The sequence below is a fragment of the Drosophila obscura genome, unplaced genomic scaffold (genome assembly GCF_018151105.1).
Source record: "Drosophila obscura isolate BZ-5 IFL unplaced genomic scaffold, ASM1815110v1 contig_28, whole genome shotgun sequence".
NCBI classification, from domain to species: Eukaryota; Metazoa; Arthropoda; class Insecta; order Diptera; family Drosophilidae; genus Drosophila; species Drosophila obscura.
Window position 1 is genome coordinate 76,338 of NW_024542815.1, and position 15,918 is coordinate 92,255.

The window sequence follows — 15,918 nt, forward strand, 5'->3', positions numbered from 1 at the left end:
ATTAAAAATATATAAACATATGTATGTCCTTTATGGGGTCAGAAACGTTTCCTTCCCTGCGTTACACACATACACTTCGATCCCAAATATAATATACCCCTTAACTCTTCGAGTGCGGGTATAAAAATGATTTAATTCTAGAATTGAATACTACAAAAGACAATGGAAAGATAATGAAAGAGATTAAAGAAAGATATTTAGATTTTTAAAATTTATGTACATGTGTACTTCTGGAATGCAAAAGGCCAGACAAATGGTAAAAAAATTTCTTGTGAAGAGAAAAATTAACAAAGGGAACCGAATTTATTCATTGATATATATATAAGAGCCCAATGAGGCTGCCTCTCAGTCGGCGTCTGATGATCAGAAGAACCATTTTCGCAGTTTAACGCTCTGCTGATGATTTTTAGTCACGTTGTTCTAATTTAGGGCCTGATTTCAGTATATTCTTTATGCCACAGCTCTCGAGTCTACAAAATTTAAGCATAATGGATCCCGCAGTGCCTCCTAAGGGCAGTCGATTTCAGGGCCGAAGAAGAGAGAGAAGGTAGTCTGGTCTGATCTGATCTGAATCAAACAGAACAGAACAGAACAGCACATAGCAGAATAGAACACAATGGAGTGTTTTGGTTTTTGGAAATCTCGTTTCTGTTTCCTTATAATTGCTAATTTATTTATTTATTTTATACTTTTTTTAAACGGACAGCGAAGCGAGGGAACTGGTGGCTGCGTAATAAGTGGTTCGATATGTTAATTTGCCAAAGAAATACTCGTAAAACTACGCACAAAGATCGATAATAATAAAATTAGGGGACTAAAAAAGCCAAATGAAACACTTTCTTTTCGCTATGCAAATTTCAAAATTTCGTAAAATTGATAATAATTTATCCGGCGTATGCAGCGACACAAAGGCTTTTACTGGGAACTCTTACGAAACAGCGGCAGCAGATGAAACATTTTATGCACGACTATAAAGATGGTGAGTCATACAAGGGGCCACTCCCTTAGGCGGACAGTGGGAGAACTCGTTTGGGGATAAGTGAGACATCATGTCTAATCAATTCACTTCACTCGACTCCAATCCAATATTAGCTTTGGGGCATGTATGCAAGTATGCATAGCAAACTTGATATCAAAGACATAGAACGTATACAGATATTTTCCAAGGCAAAAGCCATCATCAACGAACGGACCCCGTTGAGAAGCTGTTGAAATGGCCAAAACGTTTTTATTAGCTAAGCAGATCAGCGCGTAACCAGAAGAAGAATCTAGCCACGGCACAGAGCGACACAGAGAGACGTCTGCTTCTGCTGGTGGGCTGTGGTGCCCAAAGGCTGTTGGAGGTTTCGTCGTTTTTAAATGAAAAATGAATGCCGTGTGGCATTCGCTTAAGTTATTAAGCATAAAACTAAAATTGAAGGCACCATTAGCGATTATCATTAGAGCTGCGTGTCCGGTCAGGTTTGATTCCAAATCCATCCAGTCGATTTATGTCTAGCTCAATTTATTGTATTTTCAACTCTCCATCGCTGATGGTAATGAAAGATCTGTGCGATCTGTTGATCTACTGCCTGAAGACATAACAATTGAATGCCAAGGACTTTTGAAGTGCTGCATCTGTGCTTGAAAGTTCATAGTTCCCAAAAGTACCACAGCACACCATAGAAAAATTTGTTAATTGAATCTATATATTTATGTTCGATATTGGAAGTAAAAATTATTCAAATGATTAAACTTCTTGAATGAAATTCCAAGCAAAAATGCGTCTCCAATGATCGTAGATACTTGCATGATTTCACCCTGTACGAATATTGCAACGATTTCCACCTCTAAGCAAGCGGTAAAAACTTGGGAATTGGCATACTCGTAGAGACAGCAGCAGACCTGTCGACGATGATAAGATATGATAATTACCAGATTGTAGAGTAGAGTAGAGTAGAGTACAAAAGTTGATAAATATGATAAGACCGAAACGGAACGCTTAATCAAGCGAATACTTAACGAGATCTGAGACCATATAAGAATGGTGTCTCTACGACGTTGATCGTAATGAAAGTCACCATCTCTGATGATGATCGTTAACATCTTATGATGATAGATCAAATATGCTAAGCGCATTCAAATCTGGCTATCTCGATATCTTGCTTAGAATCATAATCAGTATTTGGGACGCTTTGGTTCATTCAACAGAAATATCCATGGTTTACTGTTTACGGTCCACAGTCCGTCGAAACTGGTACCTGGTCAAATCTTTAATCGTGAATCGACGCATATTTTATCGCTCTCCGTGTAGCGTCCACCCTAACCCCCGCCCCGTTACTATGTGTCTTATATCGGCTCGTATTCCATGCTTTACAAAAAATTAACGTACATTTAAATTTACGCATTTACTCGTATTCGTAGAGATTCGGGCACCAAAAGAAGAGGCGAAAAAAACCATCATTAAACTTGTATGCTAATTCGATGATGGCGGTTTTCTAATTTTGTTGCTCGAAACCAGATTTTCATGTGGGGTCCGTCGGAACTGTCCGAAGCGATCGAATGTGCCTTCGAGGCACACAAAAACCACCAAAAAAACGATGGCCGGTCTTAGAACGTTACATCTTCAGTGCCGATTCATATATGGATATAAGATAAGCCCCTTCCCTTCCCACCATCAAGCCTAATTCCTCCCTCCTCTCTGAAAGATGACAAACAGACATCATTCTACATCAGTGGTCGGCACAGACACACTCACAGGTTTGCACTGCGCTTGTGTGCAAAATACAGCAGGCAAAAAGGAGAATTTTATTAGTGCCAAACACTGTGATACACGTGCGCAGCAGCAGCGCCTTTTCCTAAGCACAATAGAGAGTGCCAAAGTGGCAGAGACTGGGCGACGCGCCGGCATCCCAAGCAGAATTCTTCTTGTCCGGTTTAGCTCCATTCGCTTTCTGCTTCGTCTTGTCTTTGCTTGCTGCTTCTTTTTCGTTTTCTCGTTCTCCAGCAAACCGTTTTGCTGATCATACGAGTATATAAAGGAAACGAGACGTTGGCATCGGTTGTATTTATTTGCTAGAATCTGTGCGCAACGGAACGGCTTACAAGCTGAAAGTGTAATTTCCCTCAAAGCCAGATCCGTTAAGTTTAGCTTGCGATATCCTCGTTTTGAATTTTTTCATTAACCCGCTCAAAGAAATATGAAGAGTTTTGTAAGTGCCCGACAACAAAAAAAAAAAAGGAGAAACAGAGACAAAATTAAATAAGAGATGCTAAAATAAAACATTTTTTTATGGTGCCGCATGTGAAAAAAGGATGCAGTGAAAGTGAAAACCAAAAAGATTTATTGCATTGTCCTTCAGAGTGGAACTCCATGAAAAATTTGTAAATAATTGAGAGAAAAATCTTATAGGGTAGACTATGGCCATGGAATGGAATGCAATAAGAATGAAAGCTTTCAATTTAAATGGAAAAGCTTACGTTTTCTTTCTATCAAGATATCGATCTATTACCTTTGAGCTGCAGCTCAGCTCAACCCTTCATCGGTCAGAAGAGAGAAAACAGTCGAATGACAAATATTGAAACGCTTAAAGCATATAGTCCCAAAACCAAATAAAATAAATCAAATAGAAGTATTACCTAGCCATCTACGGCTGGCAACACAAAAATCCCAAGAAACGCTCTAGACATTGCAACGATGACGTCGCACTGTCAAGGAAAATTAAACAAAGCGGCTACAGCGCGACTGATGCGCGAACTCAAGCGCTGGCAAAACGCTCGCCACTTTGATTAATGCCCGCTAATGCTAAATGCAAAAGACTTCGTCTTAAATTAAAACATTAACTGAAAAAGCTGCCAGCCATTTTGTCAGTAATTTATGCCGTGCGATATGGACATGTGCATAGATATATCTGTGGATAAATGCAGACTTTTCCCGATCGATTTTCATTGGACTAATTTTTGTTTTCTGCTCCTCATTTTTCAGTTGTTGTTGGTCTGCTTGGCGGTGCTGGCGATGGCCGATGTGAAGCATCTGACGGACCGAAATCTGGATCTATTTAAGTACAATCCCAGCGATATCTACACCCTGCCCGAGGACATTGACGACGACAAGCCGGCGGTGCACTTTAGCGGAGATGTGATGAAGGCTAAAACCGAGAAATTGCAGAACTACAATTCCGGCAAGAAGTTCAAGTTGGAGTGAGTAAAATGGAAGGTTTATCGTTGCAGCTGTGCTAAGACCACAATTCCCTTTTCCCATTCCCTCCACAGACTGAAGACTCAGAACGGCATTGAGGTGAGCAGCGTGGGAAAACTGAAGGACGATAAGACTTTTGTGGTCAGTGGATCGTACTCCTTCACTGGCGCCGATGGCAAGCGATACAAGACCCGCTACACAGCCGATGAGTTCGGCTATCATCCCATCACAGAACTGGATCTGGACATTCCCGAGTAAGTTTAAACGTCTTGCCCGAGTTCGAAAGCAGATTTCTTTATCGTGTGACATTTGTGTGTGCCTGCAGGCCCCAGCCGTTGGCCCCAGCTGGGCAGAGGCCCGCCGTAGATGCCAGCAGCCTGTTGGGCAACAAGAACCGCTTCCAGTTCCTGCAGCAGAGCCTAAACCCTGAGCAGGCCAGTCCACTGCGCGGCAGCGGCCAGAGCGGGGATGACTACAGCTACACGCCCCAGAAGGATGGGGCCAGCGGCCAGATTTTCAGCTCCCCCTACGGCGGAGTCCGACAGACGCAGTCCAGCGACAACTACGGCAATGCTATCGGAGCCTTCGGCAATGGATTTGGAAATGGAAATGGCAATGGATTTGCTGACGTGAATGAGTACGGCAATGGCTATGATTACCAGGCACCCAAAGTGCAGCTGGTGACGCCATCGCGCCAGTACCTACCCGTGGCATAGGGATCCATACGAATCCCAAGTCCATTATCTTCTCAATCCCTAATCCCCGCTCCCACTCCCCTGCTTTCCACTCACAGCTGCAAGTATTTAGGTTTAAGTGCAACTCCAACGGGAACCACACATCCAACAACAACCAGAGTAAAGAGATAGTTAAATTTTTTTTTTATCATTTTTTAGTGTTATATACAATGCACGATATAGTATGATATTATACCTATATATACTGATATATAATGTATATCTACACCACACTCACACACACAAACACACACACACACGAGCACACAACAACACACACACAAACACAAAACCCGACAAAAGAAAAGAAACAAATCTATGTATATACACTGAGTGATATTAGTAGTAAATAAAATGGCTAAACTAACTCTAGAGTGTCTTCTCTTCCATAAAGAGTATTACCAGTTGTTGTGACTGGCGACCTAATTTATAAGTATGCAAAATGCTTGTCGCGCTAGCATGGAATATAGAGGTCTCTGAGTTTTCTTGCCATTTCGAGCCAAGGGACGTGGAAACTGAATCAAGAATAGTTTAAATCGTTTTGATTGATTAATTTTTTCAGTTTCATATTCTCTTTGGTTACTGTTTGATTTGTGTTTGCTAGAGCTATTACAGAGCTAGCATAGAATGGCTTTAAAATAGAGTTACATATGTACGAGTAGGTTAAGTATAAGCGAAGTTGGTGGGGTCCAAGCGAACGGAGACCAAGGACCCCGCATGTGTGAGAAGAGCTCAATTAGAAAATGTAACTTCAAAGAAGTTGCGGGTAGGTCTGATGGAAAAACATATTAAGAAGAAGTGTTTCAACTGACTTGTGTTAAAGAATCGTTCTATGCGACAAATCACGAGCCTTTACCCTACATCGAGACCTAAATCAGCACGCAGTGGAGGAATAGATTGGACAACACACAGGCAGATACAGCGAAAGGCTGACCAGACACCGCAGTAAGCTAGCGAGACGCCTACCCCATCCTTTGAGGCACTTAAACATAAAGTGCCCCTACCAGAGAACAAGTTCCCTTTGGAAGTATGTGTAGAGCATTGGGTTTGGTTCTGTTTTCTATTATATTACTCGTGTTATTCTTTTTGTATAAACGATTTCAACGCCAAAAAAGTATCCCTTTTTAGTACTAAACATTAAATCCTTTAGGTATCTAGTTACCCGTCAAACTTACTTTCAACATAAATATGCAACATCTGTATTTAATGGGCTAAGTGGTAGTGGTAATCTTATTTTATTTTCTATTGCGTTTACGAATCGTAGTGAACAGTTTTTGGACTAAGTCAGTTTTTGCATTGAAGCAAAATACGAAACGGAACAGGCCAAGAGCGCCCGGATGCGATCCCTTGCCTGCACAAAGGCAGCTATCACCTCGTCCAGCGTGGAAGTCTTGTCCGTCTTGCTTTCCTCGCTGCTTTTCAGGCCCAGCTGCATCTTCATCTGGAGCAGCAACTCCGGCTGGCGCTGCTGCAGCTTACGAATGCGAAAGAGCAGCGACCCAGTGTTCCGCATGGCATTTGCGGTGTCCAGACTGAGGCGCGTGTTGAGTCTGGATTGTGGTTTGGATCGGCCCCTGAAGTAGGCCACAAAGTCGAAGTTCTGGCGGCCGCCAATAAAGTAGCGGTTGAGGGTGTCCAGCCAGCTGCCCAGCGGACGTATGCACGGCAGCCGAAGGCCTTCACTGGACGACGGCGGAAGCGGGTCCACCAGGGAGCAGGCGAAGTGGGAATAGCCCTCGCAGCGTTCGCGCTGCCATCCGTCTATGCTGATTACCTCGAAGTAGACGTGAAGCAGGTGGACGGGATCGAACTGCTCCTCGCAGAGCAGCGTCAGCTGCCAGCAGTGCGCAAGGTGAGCACAACGGGCATCGCCCGCGCCCTGGCAGGTGGCAGTGGCGCCACGCAACGGGAACGGATTATTGCCGGTGGCCATCGTCTCCACAAGGGTGTGAGGAGGCGGCTGGATGTGGTAACGCACATGGATGTTTGGGTGCTCGAAGTGCTGGGCCTCCTGTATATTCAGCAGCAGGGAGATGCAGCGCATCCGCTTGGGCGGCGTCTCGAAGTGTCTTAGGACACGCAGTTCCGTGGCGAGGTCCCGCTGGAGCTGGAAGTAGTCAAGAAGCTCCTGCGAGGTGGAATTCGCTGGCAAAGGAATTTTCTCATCCGACTGCACGTGCTCCTCTTTCCCTTGGTGGTCCTCTGCGTTCCGGTTATTCAGCAGAATGGTCTCCATCCGCAGGTTCCACTCCACGTCGACCACCGCCTCCAGCGGCGAGACGCTCTGGAAGCCGTAGCAGTAGAGCTGGCGGCAGTCGTCGACCCTGTCGATCACAAACTCGTAGTCCATGTCGTCGGCGCTGCAGGTGAAGTCCGGATAGACGTAGAGCAGCCCCAGCGCAGGTGAGTACCGGAGGGTCACAAGCAGAGTGTCCTCCTGCAGGTCGGCGTACACGTACATCACCTGAAAGCCGTCGGCGTGGAGCTGACGCGCTTCTGTTGGCAGGTTCTCCTCGCCGTCCGCATCTATCAGCGTGTGGATGAGACAGGTGCGGGCCGCGAAGTTCGGATCCTCTACGAACGACACCTGGGACATGGACGCCGAGGAGTTACTCCCGTTGGGGAACCACGACATCCTGGATGACTCACTGCGCCAGCGCTTCGTTTTTCGTATCTTGCGGTGCACATGCGCCAATTCCTTCTTCGCCAGCTCCTGCTGCTGCTCCTCCAGCTGTAGATGGAGCTGCTGCAGCTGGAAGATGTCCTGGGCCCAGCGGTGGTAGCGATGCTGCAGCTTCGTAATGCAAGCGGCTCGCACTTGGCCGTAGGTCTCCAGCTCCGCGCGACTAAAGTGCTTCTGCTGCCAGGCAATCTGCAGGTTGGCCGTGCACCCGTTGCACAGCTCCTTGTTGAGCGCGTAGAAAGCCCGACCGGCCTCACTGATCACGTTCCACTTGTTCTGCTCCTGGCTCTCCGTCTCAGTCTCCGTCTCTGCAAGGCGATCCTGCTTCAGCTCAAGCTCTGGCACTGGCTCCTGCGTGTGGTCGTACGAGCGTGCCGTAGTGGATACGTGTCCCTGGGGACTGGCTAATGTGCTGTAGCTGCGTCGGGAGCTGACCGAAGTGGGTAATTGTCCCCGGGAACTAGCCAATGAGCTATAACTGCGTCGGAAGCTGCTCGAGCTGCCCTTGGCCGGATAGTAATAGTTGTAGTAGGCCTGCTTACCATAGCCCTGGCTAAAGATGGGATCGTCGCACGTTGGCACAAAGATGAAGCAGTCGCTCCAGATCTCCGGGCCGAAGTCATCGGTGCTGCTGCTGGCTGGGGGAGTGCTATAGACTGCGGCTCCAGCGTAGTCCAGCTTTGGGACTGGCAGCCATTCGCTCAGGTGCCGCAGCTTGATGTCCAACCGCAAGTCGGTGATTTCCCCCCTGAGTCGATAAATTCCCGTTCTCTTAGTGTCTTTGCTTTGTTCCTTCATATCTCTTTTTATGTCAGATTTGACAATTTCGTATTTTTTGTTTTTTATTTTCGAATTGCGTCGGTCGCTATGAATACGTCGTTCATGAACGAACTAATCAAAAAACAATACTATTCACTGCTGTGAACGAACTAAATAAGTTCACACTAATCGAAAATTACATTCCTCGATTTTGATATTCCGTTTCCTATTACTAGCTATCTAGTACCCTGATCGCTAAAAATATAATTTAATCCGATAAATTTATTCATTGTCTACAAGATTGATTAATTTTAAATGCTCCCTTTTATTAAATTGCTTATGAAAAATAATGTAGAACAACAAATTTCAACAAAACTGAATTAGTTTTGCAACATGACAACTACACAGGGATGAAATTCTCTACATGATGTCTACATGGCTGCACACAACCAACAACAAAAAACCTTAAATCATTTAATTATCTAACAAGAACGACAAAGAGGTCGAGCTTCGCAATGTGCCATCAAAATATGATAATTATCAATGATTAAAATAAAATAGATTAATAAGTCGATATCTTTATTGATATAAATGGGAAAAATTAAATGATGAATATGAACATACATACATATGTAATGAAATTATTGTCAGAATGTGAGAATCTGATTTTAGAATACATAATCTTTTTGTTTTGTTTTTTTAAGATCTATTAGAAATTAATTTTATAATAAACTATTGGAAAATGTATGAAAAATTCTCTCACTAGAAAGTATTTAAGAGAAGTATTTAGCATGTAGCATGTAGCAATTCATGTCAATGCATCATCCTGGCAGGAATTGTCCGCGGTGCTGGAGACAGGCCTTTAAGTGATTCAGCCCCTCCTTGAAATTCTGGGTACGACCTTGTATAGAATGGTTCACTTGCTACCACATTTTTCATGTACAAAACATCTGGTAAAAGCCTTTTCTGGGACTTTTGAAAGCGAAATAAAAGGGAAAAGGAAATTATGGGCGGAAGGATAGCCACTAGGACAGGGTGAGAGCATCCAAATCAAGGAAATAGAGAACGGGGGCGAGCGCGTGTGCCTCTGTTAGTGCTCAAGTGCTTTGCTCCTTCACTACCACATACCGTTCCCCTCAACCCACACTGTACCGACCGAGCTTTGCTTTGCAAATATAACGAAAAGCTTCCTGCGCGTGGCCATATGGTCTTTAGCTGAGTCTACTGTGCAACAGGCAGAATGGGCAGAGGGTGGCGGAGGGACGACGCGAAAGTTCCTAGAGATGGTAGTAGATCCTATCGCTGAGCCTTAAGGCCTATACAAGGTGTACTTCCACAAGGTGATGCCTTCAGGGGAGCGATCTTAACGGCAGTTTGATTATTTTATTAAATTTATGTGTGCAAGTGTGACATACTAAGAACGAGACAGAAAGATAGTACTTAGGTGTCACGGAAAAAGCGCTTACTTTATAAAAGTATATGTTCTACATACATATATGTATATATATATTTTAATATATGTCAAACAGAAGCCAAGGATCGCAAGAAGCTCTTGTTAATCGACAAGTTCCCACATTATGATCTTGGTGGCTTAAGACCTTATGCATGCATGTGTACATGTACATACATAGGAACAATGTCAGTTCTAGTGATGTGTTGAGCATGGCCCGCATCGAACGAAAGGGCAACGATACTTTCGCATCTGTCGCGACAGCTCCTATCGCCCCATCACTGCCTGCGATTGTAACTGTAATAATAAAATTCCGGCTGTCGCTGCTGTTGTGCACCAGACGACGCATATCAGCGCCAGCGTGCGCACTTGGACGTGCCTCCTGCGTGCTTTTCCATTTCGTTCCTGTTGCCATTTCATTTCGTTCGTTCGGGGCCGCAAAATAACAGTGAACAGCTACTAACAATAACAACGCTGCAGATTGATATAGGGAGGGAGAGTGAGTGCGCCGCGCCTATCTGCAGGCAATGATTCCTGTTGTTTACTTTGATTGAGATCCACATTATTCGAGAGCGGAGCGGGAGGGAAATAAACATCATTGCAGACCGAAAACCAGCCAAAAACATATCACCCGATTATAATGTGACAAGATGGACTTCCAGAACTGCAATAACACGGCCAATAAGTTCGTCTGTCCCAGCGACAGGCAGCTGGCCCTGCGTGCCAAGTAAGTACCGTTATAAGCCCCAAAAGCCCATCCTACTGAGCAACTGAGGGGCATGGCCTGAAAGCTAAGTTGGATTTGAAGCTAAAATGACATTGGCATTGGGATTGGAAGACTAATGCAACAATTGGCTACCCTTTACTATCTCCGTATTTGATGGCCATTCGAATAATAGCAAAAAATTATATTTTTCATGTGTATGTGTGTGTTTGTGTTAGAGCTAACAACAACCAAAATTCCGCAAAAGCTTTAGTTGTAATTTAATTACTGTCACTCTGTCTGTGTGTGAGTGTGTGTGCATGATTGGCCAAAAATACAGCACAAAACTGTGGCCTAATCAAATGAAATACATGTGTGTGATGTGTGCATCACACTGTCAGACGACAACTATGGCTATATAGTGCGGGAGCCATGTCCCTGAACGAAAAACTGTGAGGGCTAAGGAAATTACAAGCTGGACTGAACGGAAAAAGAGGAAGGGACAGGAGGAGATCCAAATGGTTTCTGTGTCGGCCCAATTCTATCATAATTTTTTCACGCTGACAGATTAATTAAATTTTAATAATTTTTTATATTTTATGATGTGACGCGCCTTAAGTTTATGGGCCCACGACAAAAACATGCATATACTGGTCTAGAGACAGAGAGGCTTTCATTGCTACATGCCGCATACCACACCAGGAATCCAGACTACACAAAACGAAACCATTTCCCTACTACATAAATATGTATATCCTCAGCATATGCTGGTTGTACGAATATAAAGCATACTACGTGGGCAACCGTCGGCTAAATCAATCCCAGCTGACAGCAAATGCGACTTTGACGCATTAAAAATACAACAATGCCGCCACACGGACATGCACTGACAGCCCCAGCCATGGCACAGTATGAAAGAATGAATGGTGTCCAGGGGGAGTCGGCAGGCAGAGCAGGTTTCAAGTGTGCAATTTACACTTCCGTTAGTTCACTCCACTCACATCTAAACAAACACACACACACAGAGACCAAGACTCACAGACAGACACACACGACAATAAAGAAGCACAGAAACAAAGAGCTTTTGCATTCAACCAGCGACAGGGAACAAAGAGAGATTCCTTCACGCTTGTCGCTTCTCTCACTCGTACTCTGACTCTCATTTTCTGAGAGTCAAGGGAGCCACATCAGGAAGAGGAAAAGCATGGCCCAAGGGGCACCAAAGAGAACTGTTAAGGGGGAAGTCAATCAGCACAAGTGATGCCAACTATTCGCCTCAAAAACAAGACAAACTGACAAAACAAATTCGGGAAATAACATGACAAATTTGTTGTTGTTTCTAAATCTATTTTTGATAGTGTTTAAGCTCATTTAAAGTTTTATAATCAAGCTCGAACACCTCTACCTTCTTCAAATAAAGCATTTTTGCCTCATTTTCAGGTATTTGTCGGGTCCAATGTTGATAGAACACGAACCCGCAAGGGTATTTGAAGGGTGAAGGCAACACACACGAAAAATACATACGAAAAAAATTTTAAAGTAAAGCCTGAATTTGCATGCCCCGGCGCTAGTTGCTGTGCATGCCCGTATGTGGGCTTTGAGGTTGCGCTTTGTTATGAGTACTCGAAAAGTTAAGGGGTATATAAGATTTGTGGTAAAAGTGGTTGTGTGTAACGCAGAGAAGAAAACGAACACCTCCTGAAACGCAACGATAGTGAACGGAAATAAAACAGCAATTAACTAAACAATTATTACAATTGTAACTGCATGGGTCCGGGTCCAAAGAGCCGTGGGTCAAGTCTAAGATACTTTTATGACTGTCGTAATGGTTTCCATGCAGATGGAGTGATATTTTACCAGCTGCAGGTCATCCAGAATGTAATTTATGAGTGTACTTATCAATATAACAAGATTGTGTGCATACAAATGCATCCAGCTGTTTGTTGTATATTTATTTAGGTCAGCGGTGCATGATGATAATGATTATCTTAGTTTATTTATTTGGGTTGCTGGAAATTCCTAATACCTAATGGCTTGAAATTCATTTAGATCTCACCATACGGTTTAATGTCTTATCTAAATGTTACAAGTACAATTTGCTTGATATTTCACAATTTTAGTTTTTTGAACACCAGTTCAACATACTCTACTCCTGCCATCTACTGGGTGTAAAACGGGGGATAATGGGCCGGGCTAGGCGGTGGTTATGGCTACAGAAATTGGTCCTAAACATGGGCGAGCTAATCAACATTGAACTTGACATTTTGGCCGTTTGCCGGCCGCCGGCTGCCACGGTGTTGCTGGGCCTGGGCTTGGAGAACATGGAAACCGCATTAACCAGCCCGCCCATCCCATTTCATTTCTCACACTTGAAGCACTTTAGGAGCTGGCACATTAACAAGGTCTCCGCGTTTTTTTACTTATTCTATATCTCCCGCACAGGTTGAGAGCCGGCTGGAGCAGTTCAAAGACCAGTGAACCCTTGCGTCCCGAGGAGCAGGAGGCAATCATATCCGTGATACGGCGCAATGAGGAGATCGAGATTGCCGAACGGCAGCGGGTCGGCCGTCTGGTGGAGCGTGTCGAAAAGATCAAGCAGCATGCTGTCGAACGGGGCCCCAACTGTTGTCGCCTCTGCGGCGACACCTTTGGGCTGCTGCGGCCACATCGTATCATCTGTGAGGACTGCCGCCAGTCCGTTTGCACCAAGTGCAGCGTGGACATCAATATCCGGTATCACACCAGCGAGCGGACCCGGGAGATTTGGCTCTGTCGCATCTGCTCGGAGACGCGTGAGATGTGGAAGAAATCGGGGGCCTGGTTCTTCAAGGGCCTGCCCCGGTACGAAACACCGCGCAGTGCCAGCGCCACGCCTACCCCCACACCAGGAGGGATGGCATCCATGGCAGGTAAGGATGTTTCATGTCCTGTCGTGTCATTTTTTTCCACTTCCGCTTTTCACAAGGAACAGTGAAGATTGCAAAGAGGGGCCTGTTTACTATCTAAACCATAAATTAAAGATACATGTATAAAGGATATTTTACAATTGAAACTAAAACTAAAGAAAACCTTGAATTAAAATGGTGTCCTCGGATGGTTCAATATTGAAAACTAGAATCCAGAACTCTCGCAGTCCAGTACTTTCATCTAATCGGTAATCGACTGAAACCATCGCTAATATCGATATTCTATGTCATCGCAGGAGACACGCGAGCTGTGCACAGCTGCCACGTAACGCCGACGCGGCCGGCACGGGTCAAGAAGCTGACGATAAGGGTCAACGACAGCAGTTCCAGCAGCGGTATCTCCGAGCCGGAGGATGAGCTGGACGGTGCAGGTGGAGGTGCCAAGGGCACGGCCGTGGACAGGCTGCAGAGAGAGAACAGCTTCCGGCTGCGGGCATATGGCTCCATACGGAGTTTCATCGACGGTGGTGAGCGAAAGCTGTCGAACTCCTTCTTCTTCGGCCGGCAGCAGAGCCACCGGCCGTCAGAGTGCACCGACTACGACAGCATCAGCCTTTTAAACGGCTCGGCGGTGGCCCAGCTGCGCCGTGAGAGCAGCTCCCTGCGCCGCAATTCGGTCAGCTCCTCCTGGTCCATCAGCGAAAGCTCTGGCTCCGGTAATTCCGGCACCCAATCCCAATACACCCAATCCCAGCAACAGCATTGTCGGGATCCGCTGCTCGGCTGGCTGGAGATAGCCATCAACTATAGGGAGAACTTCCATAGCCTCGACTGCATAATGGTGCGGGCACGGGACCTGCCCGCCATGGATGCCTCTGGACTGACCGATCCTTACTGCAAGCTGAACATAATTACGCCCGAGGCGCTCACCAAATACACGCGCTGGCAGCGCACCAAGACCGTGCACAAGACACGCAATCCAGAGTTTAACGAAACCCTCCAGTTTGTCGGCGTAGAGCCAGAGGAGCTGGGCAACTCCCTGCTGTATGTGGCCCTCTTCGATGACGATAAGTACGGGCACGATTTCCTGGGTGCGGCCAAGGTCTGCCTCTCTACGGTGAGTCCAATGATGGATAAGGTTCCAGGGGCCACATCCTCGAGGCTAATTCGAACTTATATTCCGGTTTTTACTTTCACCTTAATATGGCCAGGTATCCAAGGAACATGAAGAGACCCTCTTCGCCGAGAAATTGGCAGTAAAACCTAAACCCAAAAATATTAATTTTAGCCCATTTTTAGGATGCAAATATTTGAAAATATATTTGAAGAACGAACTTTAAGAATTATATTTAAGCGTGAAATCCTAACTAAGCCTTACTGCTTTCCCTTTCGTTTCCGATTTTATTGCAGGTGCACAGCACATCACAGTACAGGGTCTCGGTGCCACTGGGCGTGGAGGATCAGTACAGCAACGCGGCGGAAACGGCCCAGGAGTGGCCCAATGGAAAAATTCTGATCTCCCTGTGCTACAATACCAAGCGGCGGGTGCTGGTCGTGAATGTGAAGCAGTGTACCGATCTGATGGCCATGGATAACAACGGTAGCTCTGATCCCTTTGTCAAGCTGTAAGTAATCCTTAAGATTAGTGTACTTAGATCCTTTGCTAATGTTCTTTTTTGTTCCAGTCAGCTCAAACCGGATGCACACAAGAACAAAAAGCACAAGACGAGCGTCAAGTGGCGGACTCTGAACCCGATCTACAACGAGGAGTTCTGCTTTGAGGCGAGTCCCCACGATCTCAATAAGGAGATGCTCATTGTGACCGTGTGGGACAAGGATCTGGGCAAGAGCAACGACTTCCTGGGCAGCCTACAGCTGGGGGCCCAGAGCAAGGGCGAACGCCTCCAGCAATGGCACGACTGCATCCGATTACCGGACCACTTTCATGAGAAGTGGCATTGCCTGGCCCCTGACAATCCCGCCCACTAGCTCCAAACATACACATAAATACTAGTCATATATATAACATATATATTATATAAACAATACATGCATATATATATGTATATATTTTTGATATGCCCGCCTGAGTGTTTGTGTCAGACAGAGAGAGAGAGGAATAGAAAGAGAGAGTGCTCTTGTGTATCTGCTTTCCGAAATCTCGTATATAACCTCAATTTTTCTATATCTGTTATAAATACTTTCGGCTCTTATCGGCATTTTTGTATACATACTAGCTTTGTTTAAGTGTCCTTATCAAGGGTTAACCAACATCAAAATCATTTCGATTTATTGCTAAATTCAATTTATAATCAAAATTAATTATTTATGTACTTAAATACATATATCGAAATAAATATAGGGATAAAGTTGAAATTCTTGCATCCATCAGGAACTAATGGTGCTCAGTTCAAACTTCTTCTTCCGTTCAGATGCGATCCTTCATCCTTTCAAATCTTTATATTTATTCTATTATTGCACTGGAACACATGTATCTGAGTCAAAA

At 45.0% G+C, this 15,918-nt stretch overlaps 3 protein-coding genes across 3 annotated transcripts; 2 read left to right on the forward strand and 1 right to left on the reverse strand.

The window, feature by feature from the left end:
- The first annotated feature begins 3,040 nt into the window (after nucleotides 1-3,040).
- Nucleotides 3,041-5,278, forward strand: LOC111070065. The gene is made up of 4 exons (XM_022360365.2): nucleotides 3,041-3,191; nucleotides 3,965-4,179; nucleotides 4,252-4,431; nucleotides 4,503-5,278. Exons 1-4 carry the CDS (start codon nucleotides 3,180-3,182, stop codon nucleotides 4,891-4,893), a joined length of 798 nt encoding a protein of 265 aa, XP_022216057.1. The 5' UTR covers nucleotides 3,041-3,179; the 3' UTR covers nucleotides 4,894-5,278.
- Nucleotides 5,279-5,958: 680 nt separating this feature from the next.
- LOC111070063 (Meckel syndrome type 1 protein homolog) lies at nucleotides 5,959-8,477 on the reverse strand. The gene has a single exon (XM_022360363.2). It carries the CDS (start codon nucleotides 8,390-8,392, stop codon nucleotides 6,191-6,193), a length of 2,202 nt encoding a protein of 733 aa, XP_022216055.1. The 5' UTR covers nucleotides 8,393-8,477; the 3' UTR covers nucleotides 5,959-6,190.
- Nucleotides 8,478-10,141: 1,664 nt separating this feature from the next.
- On the forward strand, nucleotides 10,142-15,846 carry LOC111070012 (rabphilin-3A). Its single transcript, XM_022360303.2, has 5 exons — nucleotides 10,142-10,530; nucleotides 12,949-13,415; nucleotides 13,709-14,529; nucleotides 14,823-15,037; nucleotides 15,098-15,846. The coding sequence occupies exons 1-5, from the start codon at nucleotides 10,454-10,456 to the stop codon at nucleotides 15,399-15,401; spliced, it is 1,884 nt and encodes a 627-aa protein (XP_022215995.1). The 5' UTR covers nucleotides 10,142-10,453; the 3' UTR covers nucleotides 15,402-15,846.
- Nucleotides 15,847-15,918: the final 72 nt, after the last annotated feature.